Here is a 19,600-nt window from a genome sequence, read left to right as displayed (position 1 = left end):
TAGCACCCTTCGTGCACGCATCCCAGGGTGCTTTACAATCATTAGGAGTTAAAATTAAAACTGAAGCACATACAATTCCTAATAGGATCATTTTAAAAATGCTAAACAGAACAAATAACTTTTAAGTCTAGATTTAAAAGTCCCAACAGCCAGAGCGTTCCTTACTTCAACTGGCAATGAGCTGCAGAGCTGGGGAGTAAAGCGGCAAAGGCTCTCTCCTGTTACGTTAAAGGCTCTCTTATGTTTTTTATACTCAGAGCACATTATAATCAACCAGTTTCCAAAGAAAGAGGAAAAATTGGGTGCATGGATCTGTTTGTTTTGGTTATTCTGAATTTAGTCTTTTTGTTTGTTTGGGGCACACATCTGCCAAGAAATAAAGCAGGTTTCAAGACCAAATCCAGATAGAACCCAACTTGAAATTTAAGTAGCAATGGTAAGTAAAGGTGCCCAAAAAGCACTCTAAAACTATTTCTGCTTTAGCAAGAAAATCAGTTTGAGGAGCATGATTTTCTTGGCTTTTTTTGAACAATCAGAAAACAGCATTCAATAGAATTTCTTTCAAGCCAGGTCTACTCCTAGACTTGGCAGTATTTATTATTCTGTGCATCGGGAAAAAAAAAAAAAAAAAAAAGAAGGGAAATGCTCTCATGATATGGTAATTTTCCTTGCATTAGTGATTTTGAGGTCAAAGGAAACCTGTTCAGATCTAAAACAAAGCCTAGGAAAAAAATCTATTAAGTGAAAATGAAGTACTTATACAATGTTAAGCACTCTCTAAATTGGCATGGCTTAAACTCTTTTATGTTTTACTACGGTGAAAAGATAGTGGCTATAAAATATTTGAGATCAATCCATTTTAAGTTAGATGCTTTATTAAGTTTGGCTTTTCTGATTAATATATTTGAGAGGTTACAGAGCGCTAATATCCAGCTACAGTAAAATCCTCATTTATTCAAATTGGCTTAAATGAGCCTAGAATACTACATACAAAAAAGGAAAACTTGCAACCTGGAGGACACCTCTAATGGTATATCATTATAATATTAACACAGAACAACCTCACTGTCTAAATTGAAAGAGGGGCTAGAATGATATGACAACTGGTTCAAAAAAAGGGGGCAGAAAAAGATATGGTAGAAGTTTAGTACTTCACACAACTGCCCTTAAGACTGGTTTATCATTTCCTTTATGTATCTTGCCATCAATACAATTGCTAAAAGTGGTAACAATATCCAATCTTTATCAAGTATTTCAGTGCCAGACAGAACTGAGATTCATAATCTCTAATTCCCATGGTCAAAGGGAAAAGAACTGGGCAAAGTTTTGTAATTTTAAAAAGGAAAGGAAAGACGCTACATGGAGCTTTTTCTCAAAATACATGGCATTGAAGAAGATTCACAATTTTAAATTGGGAAGGGGCAAGTACAAAATCCTATAAGCACATCCCAAATAAGAAACATTCTATTTTCAAGTGGAGCTGCTAAGTTTTGCCCTTATCCACTGAATCTGGCCAGTCCAAAGACTAAGGTCTGTTACTTTCAAGGAGATCAAGAAATTCCACTGTCCCACTGTTTCCAGTGAAGAGGCCTAACATTTTGTTGGATTCCAAACCTAAGAGTTTTCCAATGAAGAGGCCTAACATTTTGTTGGATTTCAAACCTAAGAGTTGTTAGCACAATTTTACCTGCGAATCCTGTTTGTGGCAGAGCCGCGAGCACCGCAGGGTTGTCCATACAATTCTCTGGGGTCCTCCCAAATGCCAGATCACCCGTAAAGTCAGCCCTGGTGGTCTAGCTCACCCTCTCCCTCCCTAAATTAGGGAGCAGTGGTAATTCTGAAACTAGTCAATGTACAACCAACAAAATCAAAGACACAAAAACAAAATGCCAAAGGATATGTAACACGTTACAGAAAAACTCCAGTGGTGAGAAAAAGGTACAATTGGAAAATCACAAGTAGTTACTAATACTTCAGAGAAATCAAAGTATTTCATAAAACACATCAAATTGAGGAAAGGCTTTTCTCCTCACTCACTGCCTCTATCTGTTTATCTATTATCTATCTATCTATCTATCTACCTACCTACCTACCTACCTACCTACCTACCTACCTACCTACCTATCATCTATCTACCTATCTACTTATTAACCTATCTACCTAACCAAGAGGGATATTTGGTTAAGCTCCCAGGCTCCAGTTTTCCAGCCATATAACCAAGGACACACATTTAATCATTCTATGGCTCAGGTTCCTATTTGAAAATGAGGATATAAAACCATTTCCTACCAAGGGTAAAAGAAAAGTTCTTGATATACTGAAAAGCACTAAATGAAATTTAATGATTATTCCAAATATTAAAATGCATGGGGAGCAGATGTAGCTCAAGGGGCGGAGCGCCTGCTTCCCATGTCCTGAGACTGATCCCTGATTCCTCCTAAAAAGAAACAAATGAACGAAAAGCCAACTCTCACTGGGGAGCAGATGGAGCTCAGTGGATGAGCACCTGCTTCCCATGTACGAGGTCCTGGGTTCAATCCCCAGTACCTCCTAGAAAAAAAAAAAAAAAATTAAAATGCATCATCCTATTATCCTTATTACAACACAGGAAATAGGATGCCTGGTACACAGTGGACTGTAAGTTCTTATTTTCGAGTGAATATATGAATATGGGAATAAATTTCACAAATACGACTTTCATAGGAAATATATGAATACTGGGGCTGACAATTAGCTTAAAGGAATGTGATCATTAAGGTTCAGTAAAAATTTCAAGGAGCATGTGATTTCAGTCCAAAAATTATGAAAAAAATAACACAAAGTAGCAGTCTGAAATAAATATATATCTAAAACATAACAGATACGAATTTTTAAATTGTTGCTCCAGGTTTATTTAGAATACAGACTGAAAATCTATTGAACACAGAAGTTTAATACACACCTATGTCAAGTGTCAGAGAATTATCATGATTAAATACTAAGCTTCATGAAGGCAGGGGCAATTTTGTCATTTGCTTTACTGGTACGTAATAAAAAGGGTGAAACATACTAGATACTCAAACTCTATCAGGAAAACTGAAATATTTTTCTCAATATTACTTCTACATGAGATGATTAAAAATAAATGGACTTGGAGATACTTTTTCCCCAGGCAAGCAATGAAATCGAAAATAACCCAATGCTCAAAAAACGTGAAAGGAGTGATTGTGCATCTGTGTGTTGTACTAGTACATGTGTGTACGTGTCTGGCGGGGAGAGAGTGGTAGAAAAAGCACATACGAGATTAAAATCGCTCAGGAATATCTGCTCTAAACATGTTTAGAAGGAAGACATTCGGCTGGCAGAAGCACAAACTGCCACTTAACTTATGGAACTTTTAAGAAATAAATGGACACAGCAGACAACCGGGGAGGGGGATGGGAGAGAAATTTTTTTTAAAAAATCACATACTATAAAGAAATAATCCCTCCCTGAATCAAATGGTATATTTATATTTATCCCATGTTTAAATTCAATCTCTAAATCTTCAGAGGGAAATTCAGGATAAAGATGAAATGTTTAAGAGTAAACCAAAATGTTTATTTTTTTAACTCCCAATTTATTCCCCAAATTCATACTCCCAAAGTTTTCATGATGACAGGCTTTCCCATCCCATTCAGCTGCAGTTCACAATTCAGTGTCCAACTCATCTAACCCACATCCAGGGGAAAAAGCAAAAGTAACAATAAAACAGCCAACCTCAAGCCTATAAAGGGCCAAGCATTTCTTACGTCTTAGGACGTTTTACAAAAATAAACAAACACCTGGTACAAAGAACTTAATAAATATGGTGTCAGTCTATTTGGGCAGATTTATGATAGGAAAGCAATAACAGAAGTAAAGGTATGGGTTGTAAATCAAACCACATGTCTACTTATGGAATTTCTGCAGCTGGAGGAAACCTTGCAAATATTATCAAAGAAAACATCATGGCACCAAAAAATAAGTATGCATCTTAAAATCAACACTTACTTTCAAACTTATCATTGGGAAAGGACATCGGCTTAGCAAACTGGGACTTGTGGATCAGTTACCAACAAGCATTTTTTGCTTTCATGCTAGGGACACTGGTTCCTTCATCTGCCAAATGAGGAGTCTGGGAAGGGTGAATATTTGCTTAGCAAGTGCTGGGGAATTTTCTTAAGGGCCCTGCGAGGCAGGGTTTGCCAAACTTCCTGCAAATGCCCGGTGGCTTCTTTTCAAGCAGCGCTTCTGCCTCTAGGCTATAAACCGAGTTTACTTGTACACAGGATGGACTTTCTGCTAAGCAAAATATTTAGGGTCCCTGTGGCCATCTTCCCAATTGGGGTATTTTATCCTATTACAAACCAAAACACAACCCTGAATGAGCAGCAAACCGTGTCTATGAATCGAATGCCATCGTTCTCATGTCAATGAATCAAAACTCCAAAGGGCAGGGTGAAAAAGACTTAAAACTTAGCATTTCTTGGTGTTAGGGCCTCTGTCCTAGGCGGCAGAGGTAATATTTATTTGTAGACTTTTTTTTTTTTTTTAACCAGAGCCACGCGCATCACCAAATCTCAACCACAGGGGAATGAAAGAGTAGTTTTGCCATGCTCAGCATATATTTTGGGCTTAGGCTTTAGCGAGCCTGAGTTTCTCACCCGTAATAACTTCAGAAGGAACCAAAAATAAAGCATCAAATACCAAATACCTCACAAATAAAACATGGTGCGATTCATGCATTTATTCTAGAGAGAGAAACAGAAGGAGATGATGCAGCAAATAGGAATGAAGTAACTCCCTTATTTGGAGAAGAGGTGAAATTTTTCTCATAATATCAGATTAATTTCTAGTAATTGCCACCGCTGCTAAACTACATGTATTTTTTTTTGTGACACACACATATATATTTCGAGGCTGTAAATATAACGGACGTTGAGGTTACAGCCCAATTCCATCAATTAGTGGTAATGCCAGGGTCTCCGGCTGTACATGGCCATGCGTTCTTCCGATGGCTTCTCTACAAAAATACAGCCATGTACGATGCCGAAACCAAGTCCCGGATTTCATTCTGCCATTCTGTTTAATGTTATAATTGTCTGTATTCAATTCATTTCCCATGATAACATTAAGTAAATTCACAATTATATTTATAAGCTACAGAGAGTTGGAGTTTATTGGCTGAATGTTGATGTCATTTAACAATTAGTTCTCACTGCTTATATCAATAAATATTTATACTATACTAGGATCCTCTTCTCCAGCTCACAGTAAACACTTTAAGTCTCTGCCTGAATTTACTTCCAAAACCAGCAGGCTATTTAGTAACATGAAGGTGTATGAGATGACTATTTTGGGTATTTATGTATGCTTCAACTCTGGCTCAAAAAATTAAAAAAGTTTATTTCCAGGACATTTCAAATTTTTAAACATTAGTAACCAAGTAAGATGTTACCTGGAATTGTGTGCAAAACCCCAAGTTCCAGATGTAAAAGCACTGTGTGCCATTATATCATCCTACTGATTTAACTGTGGTTAATTAATTTACATTACTTTTATTCAGTGGTTATAATTTCACACCCTCTCTATGCAAAGGTAAAAGGAAGGGTACAAAGAGATTAGCTGAACTGAAAAAAAAAAAAAAAAAAAATAGTCCATTCTGAATTTCAATAAACAGAGACTTGACTTAATGCAGAAAACCTTTACCTGTGGCTGGAGCTTACCTTAGGAGAACACAGAAAATAATCATGAATTCTAAATTTAATTCACTTGCTTCATCCCTGCAAGTGCTAGCAAATACCAAAGTAAAAGCTGCTGGCCTGTGAAGGAGCAAACCTTAAATGCGTGGAGTTTCCACGAAACAGGGAGAAAGCCCATGGACTTCCTTTCAAAGTATTCAAAGTCTTCATGGGCATCACGTCAAAAATACATTTTGAGAATAAGGCTTCATCCCAATTGCAGCAATGTTTACAGCAGAGTCATGAAATTTAAGTTCAAATGACTTCCAGACTAGTAATTGAGAATTACATTTTAAACTTGAAATAAAAGGAAAAAGCAAAAATCAGTGGCAATCTAGTTAGGCCAGTGCTTTACTATATTATTTAATGGAAAATGCTAAAAATGGTCTTGGGCACTGAGGGATGACGGACTAGCACATTCACATGGTGGCCACGCAGCAGCCCGTTAGGAGGAGGCTCGCAGCATCTCTTCCTTTTCTTTTTTTATTTGAAATCAGCTGAGCAGTATCAAAAACAACATTTGGCTTTAAATTTAGAAATAGGAACAGTCTCTTCCTAGAATTTTGGTTGCCCTCTACCAAAATTCATTCTAAAAGATTACATACAATAATAAATGTATGGCTCCTTTTTAAAAAAAAAAAAAAAAACCCTGATGGCATGTAAGCATCTCAGAGGAAGAATAAGATTGCATTAAAAAAAAATAAACCCAATGCCACAACAATGGCTACAAAATCCTAACAAATAATAACTGTTCAATCTTTAGTTATAGGTAATAGATTTCAACGCGGGCTACAAAATCCTAACAAATAGTAACTATTCAAATTTTCAGTTACAGGTAATAGATTTCTATGCTTATTTCTGTACTCACATTTACTAAATGCTTTCTCTTATTTTTTTTTTGGTAATGAACACAGTATCCTAGACCTGTCCCTCCTATTTTATTCAGAGAGCATGGCGAAGTCTTATCCATTAACACTCACTGTACCATTTCCCCTTCACCGCGTTTTTGTGAAGCAGTACGACCACCTTCACCGTTTCTTAAATCAGAGTGTACAGGACAACATAGCTACCAGGCTCAGTGCACTTAGAAGGAAGGAGGACAAAACCTCACTAGACTGGTCTCCTGCTGGACTGCTGTTCCTGTAAATAGTCCTTAGCTCTTGCCCCCAAGGGTGAAAAAGCTCCGTTCAGAATGATTCGGGCATATTTTAAGAGGCCACCAGTGGTCAAGTTGCTTTGCCTTGCTGGCAGATTCTTGCTTCGGATACCAGTTGCTTTAAACTGTGGCATCCCATCAAACCTCATGTTGGGGCTGCCCCTGTTTTACCATTTATGACACGCGCTGCTAAGTACCTGGGAAAGGGGGCACTCCTTGGCCAAGGAGCTCTGATTCATATCTTTCAGTAAGTCCTTCAGCGCATTCCTTACTGTCGTGTGCGACCATTGTTCGGGAGGCAAGTCTTCCAGTTTGGGGCAACTATTTGAGACACAGATTAGAAAAGGGATTATTACAAGATTGCATCCCGCTGCAGAACATTCCTTTAAGACAGACAGATTTCATTTTGCGCATCAAACAGATGCATCTGGAGATTGCTCTCGGTCTCCTGATTGTTCCGATTAGTTAATTACTTTATACAACACATCTGCTGTATCGATGCATGAATTATACATCAGCTGCCTGTGGTGGCTATTTTTTCACGTTACTTCTACCTTCCTGCTCTGATGCGCTTGGGAAGACAATTTAAGGTGTGCTGCTTTCTCACAATCCGTCGCAAGATACATGGAGGTATGAACCGTTTTCCGTTCCCTGCTCTGTTCATACGAATCAAAATGTTAGGGAAATATATAAATAAATAAGATCGCAGCAATCGTGAATAAAGCAGGCTTTCACAAAATGTACACAGATGGCACTGTTCATGATATGCAAAAATATTTTTCTCTTAAGTAAACTTTATGGAAAATGCCTTCTTGTAATGCATCATTTAATTGACTCAATGTAAAGCCTTGCCTTATGATAACCTGCATAAACTCAGGGATCTGGGTGGGTGGGAGGTTGCTTTAAAATTACACCTTGAAGTGAGGGGTAAAAAGTAGGAATAAGGTTAACAAAATCAATTTGGATTAAGCTTTCTGAAACATTAAATAAAATTTTTAAATCAGCCAGAAAATCTTCACGTGGAAAAAACCAGGTTAAGCAGAACTGCTGTGTCGACTCACCTGTGTAGCTGAATTTTCAAAGTGGTCACATGATACACGTCCTGAAGCATATCTGCCACTGTGGCATCAGGGGCATCTGTCACATAAGACAGTGGAACTGGATTCCACTTTCCAACCTGGATTAGCCCTATTCGAGATAAAGAGAACATGTCACTAAGCATTTTATCCTTCAGATAATGTATCTAATAGAAAGCTGTTTTTTTTTTGTTTTTTTTCATGGTCCCCACTACAAGAAATACTGTTATTTCTGTCTGAATGACTGCCTTCCCTCTAAAAGGCAGGTCAATGAGAATATACACAGCTCAGCTTTCCAAATTGTGAAATTATGTAAATGGCTGTAGGGTTATTTATTATTTTGGAAATAAAACCCCATCAATAAAACCTATGCATAAGGCCAGCATTCTCCCAACTTACAGGAACTTCTAATAAGACATAGCTGAACCAGTTCTAAATGGCTTTACGATTTAGATAAGATTCTCTATTGCAGTGGGAATCAGCATTGAAAAATACTTTACCGCCCATAAAACCATCAGAAACAGAATAAAAGAAACAGAACTAGATATTCAGTCATAAATGCAAATTGACTCTCAACAGTCCATCTGCTCAGACATACTCCTCACTTCCTTGTGGGTCCTCAGTGGGACAGATTATTAAGGTCAATAAGCATACTAATGATTCAGCTGAAGTAATTTAAAAAAAAAAAAAAAAAAAACCTACCTCGACATTCCACACGAGCAAAATGTGTGTTAACTAAACCAAACTGAATTAAGCCAATTTTTTTGAAAGCCACAGTCTATAAGGAACTGATGCAACACACGGAGCACAGTTCTTGGAATAAAAATATTCAGTGCTTTCCCTGCAAAGTAAACAAAGGATGCCGCGCATCCTCCCACGTGACCTCACGTACACATCATTTACCTTTGGCCTGGGCAGCAGAGCTATGGGAATAACCCAGAGAGAGCAGTGCCATTTCTATCAGCTGGTTGAAAAGCATGTCCTTTCTCACCAACACAAATTCTGCGTGCTCCTCCTTGCAATCATACTCAATGGCGTTTTCATAATGTTCTACTACACAGAAAACTGGCAGCATAGTTCCTATCAGAAAGATGGAGAAAAAGAGACACAAACCAACAGTCTTCAGAGATACCGTCAGGGGCTGGGAGGTGAGGTGAAGATAAACCCTGGCAACGCTGAGAGAAAGGGGGGCTATGTTTCCAAGGTAAACAGGGCACAGAAGCACTGGTTCGAGGACATGTGTGTGTGTGTATATACAGAGACCCTTTTTTCTTAAGTTATACACCGAAATATTTAAACAGAATATGTAGTTGGTCCTGGGGAACTCGGGCTTGGCTCTGATGGTACCAGCGCATTTTCCAAAATCAATGAATGCAGAATTACCCTTTTGATCACGTAACAAAGCTGACAAGAGAGAAACGTGTCTCATCTGACGTGCTGTGAGTGGCAGAGAGTGTGCAAAGCTAACCCACTACGGTTACCTTCTGGGAACATTAAACTTTTCCTGTTTGTGTCCAATTCTCAAATCACCTTTGACTGTAAATTTTTTAAATTTTGGATATTTACCCTACTGGTTCCATTAAAAAAAAAAAAAAAAAGCCAAACTTAACCAAACTGAGGTTAATAACATATGACATCAATATGTACAGAATGTAGATAAAGAAGATTTATTTTCATGGCTACTCATTTACTCTACCTGACTAAAAAGGTATCAGGGTAACGACAGTCTTTAAAATGAACAATCTGTATTATAGTCAATGGGATAAAAACCAGAGAGAGAAAAGGTAACAGGCGTTATCAGGGCATATTAGGATAAAGGAATCTGCATAGACGTGGTGTGTTCTCTCTCTATTTACTTTAGCCCAATGAAAGAACTCAGTAGTCAGATGATTGATAAGCACAGGCTACAGCAGTCTTGGAAAAAAAGGCTTCTAGAAACTGAAATCATGGAATGCTGTGGCACTCAAGGTGTTTATGCAGCACACTGTCAGACTTCAATGATAAACTGAAAAGGGTTAAAAGCAGATGCATCTGCACTGTACTGTGGCACATTGCCAGGAGGGTATCATCTTTAGCATAAATGATGACAAGGGTTCCTTTAACAGGGCACCCAGGATCCCCAATTACTCCTACAACGTTAATGCTTCTATAAGCTCTGCCCTCTGGACTCACAGAACCACCAACTTGCGAAACGCCCACCAAGCACGGCCAAAGTCAGGATTTCCTCCTGCGCCCAGAGACGTGCCCTTTAAAAATTCTCTATTTGCTTGTTTCTGCTGAACAAGAGCCGGCAAGGCAAATGCGACGTTTTTCTACGTGTGCGTCTTCACCACAGCTTTAGTAAGACTGTTCACAAGAGATTCTAGCTCCGACAAATAAACCCCACTAGGTTTACTTAGAAAAGCACACAAACTCATTCCGAGGTATCCAACAGGCTGGGCACGGAAAACAAACCGCAGAGCTTGCCAATATTCTTGCCATTCATTCATCTGTTTTATACCACAGAGAGAACCCATCAAGGATCAGAAGAAGATTTGGGGAGACCACGGCAAAACAGCAATAGGCAAACCGGAGATTTCCCTGGCTTGAAGGTACTTTCACAAAATTCGTAAGCAAAGAGACAAAAACGTTTGACCCCTTTTTCTTGGTATTGCTTTCTCATCCCAGGCGTAATTTTTATCTAAGCACCTGCCAAACAGAAGCCATGCCTATGAAAAAAAAATATGGGGGGAAAACCAGCAAAAGCCATTAGTAATTTAACCTATTTACCTGCATTTTAAGAGTATGTCACTAAGGATGCTATACTGAAAAAAAAATTTTTTAAGCAGGAAGTGAAATTACTGTACTTTGGTTTCTCTACTCGCAGCCCCCATTCCATCGTCTTCAAAGAGTTGTGTTAGTAAGACAAAAAAGTATGCACTGATTTTTTTTTTCCCTCTTAGAGGATGAAACAGACATGTTCTACCCTACGCTTCTCATTACATCTATGGAATAACTGTAGGTTTTTCAAATTCAATGACATATATTGGATTTATTTTGGAATTTACTCATCACATTTAGAGGTGCCCTGGAGATCATAAAAACGGCCACTGATGAAGTGACAATAGTTACTTTATCATCTAACTGCAATTCTAGCTGCTAAACCTTCTAGCAAACTGTTACATTTGCTCTTCTGTGACTAGGAGGAATGTTGAGCAGGAGGCTTCTCTGAACCGGCTGATTATTCGTGCTAAGGTTTGGTGAGACTTCCAGCTACAGCAACTTCATAACCTTCCAGCATGAGAAGGGGAGTGCACTGGTCACTGCTGGATGCTAAAAATACCACATGATTTAAACCTGGAGGCAGTCTTAGAAGCTTGTGCTGAAGGTTTATGAGCCTGTGTAAACAGCACGTCTGCCGTAAGGAGCAGTGAAGCCTGCAGAATCCTTGTCTAAAACTGTCCTGGCATTAAAGTTTGCTGTGCAAATATCACATAATACCAGAGACAGCTGAAATCTCCTATTTAGGAATTTATGGAACTTATATGTTTGCAGGCGTCAGAAAGTCTTTTTTATAGAGCCCCAGCGCTTCCCAGTACAATATTAATGCACTCTGCTTGAAAAGCCGTAATAAATTATATTTTTAATGCTCTTACCCCTGGCTTTCTTAAGATGCATACATTCTTGGCAAACAATCAATAAATAGGGTAATCATGAGTAGAGGCCAAAGAATTTGCTGAAGTGCTCTTTTTCCATTTTTAATAGATAAAGATCTAACAATACGGACTGCTGTGTCTGTTCATTTCAGGATCAATATATTCTTTGTTTTCGCCAAACGAAGGAAAAAATAAATGATTGTATGATAAATGTTATGCATCAAACACAATGAAATTCCTCTGCCTTCTAACTTTACCTACTTAATATTCTTGGTTGCTAAAAGATGGCATTTTTATCCTTTGCTTAGCAAATGTAAGGAAAATATGAATCCTCTACACGTTATTCAGAGACAAAATAGGGCCATTATGTGGCACACACTGTACTTGGCTTAGGCACCGATTTATACAAACAATGCGAAACAAAGTTGTTAAACTTCATCAATTTAATATAAAACTGGTAGAAAGGCGTCACACAGTAGTAACACAGCCTCGCCTTATAAACTTGTCTACATCTTCTCTTCCTTTTGCCAAAATACCAAATCACAGCAATAATTTAAAGAAAAAGAACCACCAGGTTTTTCACTGCTAAATAACAAACATGCTCTTAATAAACCACAAAAACTGACATCGCAAAACTTTTACATCAGATCACGTAATAGTGCCATCATGTCTGACCCTGCTGTACCCTAGTGACCTCAGGAAAACAGCTAAGGCAGTACACTCCAACAACCTGCAAGTCTTATCCTTCATCCTTATCTTATGGCAGTTTAAGCAACAGCCCTTTCCCTATCCTCTTCTCTAACACCACCTCTTCCAAAGAAGATGACTGTATTTAATTCCATCTTTGCCACCAGGATGTCCAATGATTCCAGCCTAGAGAAGAGTTAAGAGGCTTCCTCCAAGCCCAGAGCCTACGCTTTCAACACGGGATTGACGCGCAGCCAGGAACAGGGCTAATTTCAGATCGGGGAGAGAATCAAGGGAAAGAAGGCACAAAGACAAGTCTTGCCTCTCTACCCCACGCCAAGTGGCCTTCGGCGGGCGCAAGGCTTGCAGCCTCCCGTGCTCTTGCTCCAGAGGATTTACCTTTCCTAAGGCTCGTCTTCATCAGATGGCCCGAGTGTTTCAAAGGCACTCCCTGCATTTTTGCACCTGTACTCCCAAGCCTTCCTCTTCCTAGAGGGCTCCCGTTCTGCTCCAGGCGGGCAATCTTGGCTGGTGGACCCTTCGGATCAGCGACATTGTTAGACATTTCCGAGTGTTCTTTCCCCTGAGTTGCCTCGTTCAAATGATCCATGCTCAGTTACCCTCTAAAGATCACCTGCCAGGATTTAAAAAGAAGACATGTTACAATTGAGCAGGGGTCTATCCAGACAGACACATATGTATCTAGAACCCTAGAAAGCTCTCTCCACAAATACAATGTATTCAGAGAGTGGCTTACCTAGAAATAATGTAACGCAGATGTTAACTGCGACTTCTACATTTGCATTCAACTTATCAAAATAATTTGGGTAAACTGGACCAACCCCTAAGTAAAACACCTACAAACAAAACTAAGTATGGTGGAGCGGGGGCAGGGGCAGGAATGGGGTTTACTTTTATAACAAGAATTACCACAAGGATAGCTGCAAAGAAATTGTATTTATGTAGTCCCAATTTTTAAGCATTAGAAATTCACCACAGAAAACGACAGCCAATGCTTTAATCAAGAACAGAAAGCTTATCACAGTCCAAAATATTAGTTAAATCTAAAGTAGATGTTTACATTTTTACATACATTTTAATTTGTACAAGGAAAAAATATATTAACAGACTCACAAAAAAAAGGTAGCAAGCATGTAACTGCTTTTTAAACTCCTCATTCTCTTTACAGGTTAATGTACAGAAAAAGTTTTCTACTATCAAAGTTTCTAGGTTACCAGACATGCTAAAGGTCAAGGCTGGGGTCAAGAATATGATTGGATCATATCACTCCTAAGCAAACAGGAAGAAGTGGAGGGTTTTTCCAAATATACCAGCTACTGAAGCATTACAACACATGTGTTTTAGAGTCAAAATTCAGGCATACATTAGTAAAGAATGTTTCTAGCCATCAATTTAAATAACAAAAAGAGAGGGAAAAAAAAGGATGTATACATATTAGGTAGAACTGTCAAGCTTACTTTTTAAGAATATTAGTAAAACACAATCTGGTTTTCAAAATAATCTCAGTATGCAATGAAGTCAACATCATACTCAGAAAAAAAATTAACAGATAATTATTTACAGTTACCTATTATTATACATCACTTCTCACACTGTTGGTGATAAAGCACTTATATTATTACAATAGCAAATTCACTTCCAAAATACAGTTTTCAACTAGAGAAGGTGAGAACAGGTGAGTAGAATCATTTTATGAAATCTCGTGGTACCGGAAGCACTGAGCTTACACCAAGGCAATCATACTTAGCAGAACCAGAGAGAACAGAATTATGACTTTCCTCCAACTGTCTAGTAATTCAACATATCTTGTACTTAAAAAAAAAAAAGTGCCTAACCTGTTTGGAGCTGGATTTGTTGAAAGATAGCTGGTATTACAACGACCTTTCTATAAACATCTCTTCCCCTTCCTAACCATACTTTGTCCCATATAATCAAGAAAAGAGGTGAACGGGGGAGAGGGGGGGCAATGCTAATCTAGAGGTTTAAAAGCCACCTCGCAGGCCAAGTGAAAAAGTGAAAAGACCATAAAGTTTGGGAAATAATGGCTATTTATCCTTGTCCTCCAGGGTGGCAGGCTGAGAACTAAAGGTTTACCTTCCACCCAGGTCCCAGCTGTTTTTGGTTATGAGGTTCATTAACAATAAATGTGCCTCTCTTAACCGCTTTTTATCAAGATTACTCTTTTCCATTATATTAAGCTGCAGTCTAAAGCCAAAATTAGAGCGATGATTATTAATGTATACAAAACACTCGTGTTTTATGTGGATGATAACACAGCGCTGCTTTTTCCGAAATTGGTTGCCTAACCCTGGAGCAGAAGCTGAATTTTAAAGCATACGATTTGAAAAAGAAAATCCTCGCCCCTCGGGGCAATTTAAGAGAAATAAAAAGGGAAGGAAAAAAAAAAAAGTAAAGTAGACCCATAGCATCAAAGTTATTGCTACGCAGCCTATTAAGTAGTCATGAGGCTTCACAGCACTGCAAACTCTACAGCAAATGGAAATGATAGATGATAATTTGGTTAATGGGTGGACAATCAAAATATCATACAGGTCATGCAAAACTGTCCTTAGGAGACTCACCTACGAATGTCTATTGCACACTCAGTCATCTCGTAAAAAGGTGCACTACGGAGCAAAATGACATGCACCCCAAACACCGCGGAATCGACTCATTTAAACTCTCTTGCCCCAGGCTAAAGTTCAGCAAACCTGAGTTCCCAACTCAAAGGCCGACCTCCGCCAGGCCGGCCCAGGACTGCCAGCAGCGGGAAGGCTCCAGGGAGGACAGGCTGCCGAGTTTTCCTTCGAGGCACACGTTGGGAACCCCATTTCCGCGTCCTGGCTGGCTGGCTGGCACCCGGCAGGCAGGCCACTTTCTCCAAAGCCCAGCGCCCTGCCCAGGGAACTCAACCCAGCCGGGTGAGCCGCCAACAGTAGAGCCCACCCAGTCCCAGCAATTATTTCCCTTTTAGAAAAAAAGAAAGAAAAGGCACGCAAGGCCGGTTTCGAGGACCTCTTTTTTTTTTTTTTTTCCTTTTGCCACGCAGGGTCCTTCTCCACGCGCTCCCGGCGGGCTCGCCTCGCGCGCGCCCCCACGCCACCCACCCCCACCCCATCGCGGGGCCGGGGCCCGCACCCATTCCAGCTGGCCGGCGCGATCCAGGCCCAGCTTTCGCGGTGACCTTTTAAAGAGACAAAGAAGCAAAGTCCTGGCTCGCCAGAGCCACCCTGCAGCTCGCGGGGCGACGGGCGCCCCGAGACTCACCACTTCCAAACTTGACAGCGGATAAATAACACACACAAAGGCGATCTCCTGGGCCGCCCGCGTTCCCGGAGAGAAGTTCAGGCCGGCCGGCTCCTAGGTCCTTTTTGTGTGTGTGTGCGACAACCGCCACAACCACAACAAGCCCCGCGCAGACCTGGAGGCGACGTCCCCTGAAATTGTGTTATTTGCGCTCCCCGCGCCCCCGCCCCTGAGCGGGGGAAGGGCGGAAGCGGGCGCGGGGCAGGGGGGCCATGGGCGCGGGGGTCACGGCCGCCCGGCAAGCCCGCCGCGCCCCCCGCAGCCTCGCCTCGGCCGGGGGGCTGCGGGGCCCGCGGAGGCGGGGGGGAGTCGCCAACACAAAGCCCCGCCGGGGGGCGCGGGGGGTCCCCGCGGGCCGGGGCGCGAGTCCTCCCCGCCGCCGCCCTCGGGAGCCCCCCACGCGCGGGCGCCCCCGGCCCGCCGCGAACGCGCCGCAAAGTTTCTGGCGGCGGCCCCGCGCCCCCGGGCGGGGGGCTGCGCGGGGCGCGGGTCGGGGGAGGCGCGGCGAGGGCCCCGCGAGGCCGCCCCGCTCGGCGCCGCGCCCCCGCGCCCTGCCCATGGGCGCCCGGCCGGCCCCGGGCGCCGCGAGACCCCCCCCCCCGCGGCAGCCCCCCCGCGCCGCGAGCGCCCCGCGCCCTTCCCCCGCACGGAGTCGGCCGGCGCGCGCGGGGCGGGGGGCTCGGGGCGCCGGCGGCGGTGCGTGTGCGCGCGTGCGAGCGCGGGGCCCCGCGGCCCTCGCCCCCTACGCCCGGCGCCGGGCGCCCGCGCCCCGCTGCGCCCCGCGCCGCCGCCCCGCGCGCCGCGCCCGCCGCCGCCGCCGCATCGTGGCGCCCGGCCCCGCGCGCCGCCCGCCGCCCCTGCCCGCCGGGGCCCACGGCTGCGGCGCCGCGGCCGGGGAGCGGGAGCGGGAGCGAGCGGGCGGCGGGGGCGGGGCGCGCGGGGGGGGGGGGGGGGGCGGCGGCGGAGGGACGCGGGCGGCTTAAAACCCGGGCTGGAGGCCGGGACGGGGCGGGGGCGGCGAGCGCCGGAGCGGAGGCGAGGGAGCGGCGAGGGCGCGCGGGCGGCGCGCAGGGGGCCCCGCCAGGCCGGGCTGGGGCGGTCGGGGGGGGGGGGGGGGGGGGGCTGCCCCGGCGGCGCGCGGGGGAGTGGGGTGGGGGGGGGGGCACAACGAGCCAACCGCCCACTCGCCACCACGAGCACGGCACGGTTCCGCCGGGAGCGGGGCGGGCGTGCGCCCGGGGGGAAGCGGGGGGCCGGCCGTGCGGGTGACGGGCTTCGGGGTCTCGGGCAGGGGGACTGCGGGGACGGGGCCAGCCAGCCGGGAGGTAGGGCTCTCGGCGGGAGGGCGAAGGCTGCTGCAGTTGCGGAGGCGCCAAGTCGGGGAGCCCTGCAACGCTCGCTCTCCCCAATATTCATCTCCAAAGGAGAGGGGTCCCTAAACGATCAAGAGCCCCGATTTCAAAAAGAACCACGAGGGTCTGGTGCTAGTCGGAGGTCAGCTCAAAGCACTTGTCACTTCTGAGCCACCCAACACTTTGGAGGAGAACCGTGCACTCCACAGAGGCCGCGTTCAGCAGAATGTGGGTCATTTACGAGAGCTGCGAGTCGCCACTGCGAGGGAAGACGCCTGGAAAGAATTCACCTCGGGTGAAAGACGAGAAACTTGGGGTTGGTAAACAGATCTGTTGTGGCAATAAATCCGACGGCTGTAATTTAGGGTCAATTACCCAGATAAATAGTAGCACGTAAGATTGATTCTGCTATTTAGCTCATCTATTAACTAAGGTTCACGTGAAAATGAAGAGTATTACAATCTCGCCCCAAATAGAGAGGCAGCGTTTCTGGCTCAGGATTTAAGTACTTCCATCTTGCACCCCGAAGACAGTTAATCATTAAACAAGAACAAAAATGTTATAAGAATTAGTTTTCGGAATACCCTAATAGGGAAAAGAGGAAAATCAGTCAGACGAACGTTTTGTTACACAAAGAAAAGCAACAAGTTAGCACAAGTACTGAGACGAGAAGGGAAATATGCAAATGAAGCTCTTTTAACACTCCCAATACAGCAGACCCATTGTTTACATTAGAAATCTAAGAAAAGCAGAAGATAAAGTACAGGAAAATGATGGCCTCCTGGGGACTACAAGTTCAAGAGAAACACAGTGAAAATATGTCACTCTAATGGCACCCAAGATTCACCGCAAACCGGAAAGGTTAGTCAAAATCGAGGAGAGCAACCGTGAATCTTGGCACACGTAAACCCAAGCCTTAAGCAAAAGAAAGAAGGTGTGATAAAAAACTGAAGCACGGCAAGAAAGACAAGACACTAAATAAGTGGCAAGCTCTACTGAAAGACCGAATGATACTGCGTTTATAAAAGGAGAAATTTGAAATGTGGGGAAATATCGAGGAGGATATTCTAATTAAATGCTGAGAATAGAATCCATAAGGAAATACACAAATATGGCACTTCTATCAGAGTTGGTATTGTGGATGGGGGTACTTCAGGTTTGAGAAAAAAGATTTCTGATATGTAAAAGAAAAATCAACAATTCTATCATTACCATGCTTTTCTCAATACGATAGGTTAAGCTTGGAATTTATAAGATGGATACTTAATAGTTGCTTCCAACTGGTAATGTCCCACATGTTTCACCGAAACACACCTTGTTTTAGTAGGGACAACGCATTATTAGTATCCTGTGCAAACTTACACATATTAGCAAAATGAAGAAAACAGAAAAATTACAGTAGACTACAAAAAAAATTTGCCCATGCAACTTCACCTCACACTGAATGTCAAAAAGAAAAAAAAAAAAGAAAAGAAAAGAAAAGAAAAGAAAGCTCTTGGGAAAAATTTGAGCAAAGTGAAAAGAGCACTAAAAATGATGACAGAAAATCTGAATATCAAGACACACTGGAATAAATAATGTAAATATAGTTATCCCATCATTTAAACAAACAGATAAGCCTTCTGATTGGCTTAGCCTACTAATGTCCTGGTCAGTTCTAATGTAATGTGGGAAATGAAATAATAATCTTTAAATCTGAATAGCACCTTTTATCCAGGAATCAAACTAATTCATAAACACAAAACATAAAAGTATGGACTAAGGATGGACATGGCCTTGGAGAATGATAAACACAATAAATGAGAATAAAGGCTTCTAATAATAACTTTACCATGAAGAATAACCAACATATAGTACATGTCTCTATTACTTGCCAACACATATTGTCCTCCAAGCACATTCTTTATTCCTGAACTGTATGGTTAAAAGAAATGATAAAATGACGTAAGTAAAATAGTATGCACAGGTTTATGCCTTCCAAGTGGTATACTACACTGATTAACTTAAGTATTACATATTATCTACCCTCAAAGAACATTCATTATAGCCACTGAACATTGGCAAGCGTGAGCCCAGATTAAAATAAAGTAAAACAGAAAGATAATTAAGAAAATAACACCTTCCTAGGTATCTGTGAGCATCACCTATCATTCCAGGGATGGAAAGGATACATCAATTAATTCTACACAGGCATCTTATATTTGACTACAAAGATGCAAGCAAGTATTAAAAAGTTAAAACAATATAAACTGTATAAACCTTGATATCAAAATAGAAGACCTCAGGAACGTGAAATATTACAACTCAATAAGTGAACTATTTATTTAACACATATACATACAGTTAAAAGAGAATGCATCGATTTTTTTATCACACGAGAAGGCATTCATACTGGCTGCACAAAGGTAGCAAAGAAAAATATTGTAACAGATATACAAGATTTTGAAAAAAAAACTTAATAATGAAAGGACTACTGCATGCTTTAGATGGCAAAGTATTAAGATAAATATGCAGGCAGATATCCGAAAGCATTAAAACACATTCAGAGTTCTGAATAGCACATACATTTGTAATAAACAGAGAAAGCATTTAAAATTCCAACGCTTTTAAGATATGGCAACTCTGC

At 42.2% G+C, this 19,600-nt stretch overlaps 1 protein-coding gene across 10 annotated transcripts in view; it reads right to left on the bottom strand.

The window, feature by feature from the left end:
* SATB1 (SATB homeobox 1) overlaps window positions 1–19,600 on the bottom strand; it is a 97,998-nt gene that overhangs the window by 62,363 nt on the left and 16,035 nt on the right. For 6 of the 10 annotated variants that reach the window (XM_071212877.1, XM_058290777.2, XM_058290778.2 and 3 more), the window contains exons 2-5: window positions 12,695–12,929; window positions 8,877–9,053; window positions 7,959–8,085; window positions 7,095–7,218 (exon numbers count right to left, since the gene is read on the bottom strand). In XM_071212877.1, coding sequence (XP_071068978.1) covers window positions 7,095–7,218; window positions 7,959–8,085; window positions 8,877–9,053; window positions 12,695–12,905 — 639 coding nt within the window. In that variant the 5' untranslated portion in view covers window positions 12,906–12,929. Of the gene's footprint in view, window positions 1–7,094; window positions 7,219–7,958; window positions 8,086–8,876; window positions 9,054–12,694; window positions 12,930–14,898; window positions 15,913–19,600 lie in introns of those variants that run through there. The other 4 variants (XM_058290775.2, XM_058290779.2, XM_058290781.2 and 1 more) reach the window with 4 other exon arrangements.

The sequence above is a fragment of the Dasypus novemcinctus genome, chromosome 31 (genome assembly GCF_030445035.2).
Source record: "Dasypus novemcinctus isolate mDasNov1 chromosome 31, mDasNov1.1.hap2, whole genome shotgun sequence".
In the NCBI taxonomy this organism is placed as follows: domain Eukaryota; kingdom Metazoa; phylum Chordata; class Mammalia; order Cingulata; family Dasypodidae; genus Dasypus; species Dasypus novemcinctus.
The sequence above is the reverse complement of the archived record's forward strand: the minus strand, read 5'-3'. Positions and strand labels throughout refer to the sequence as shown.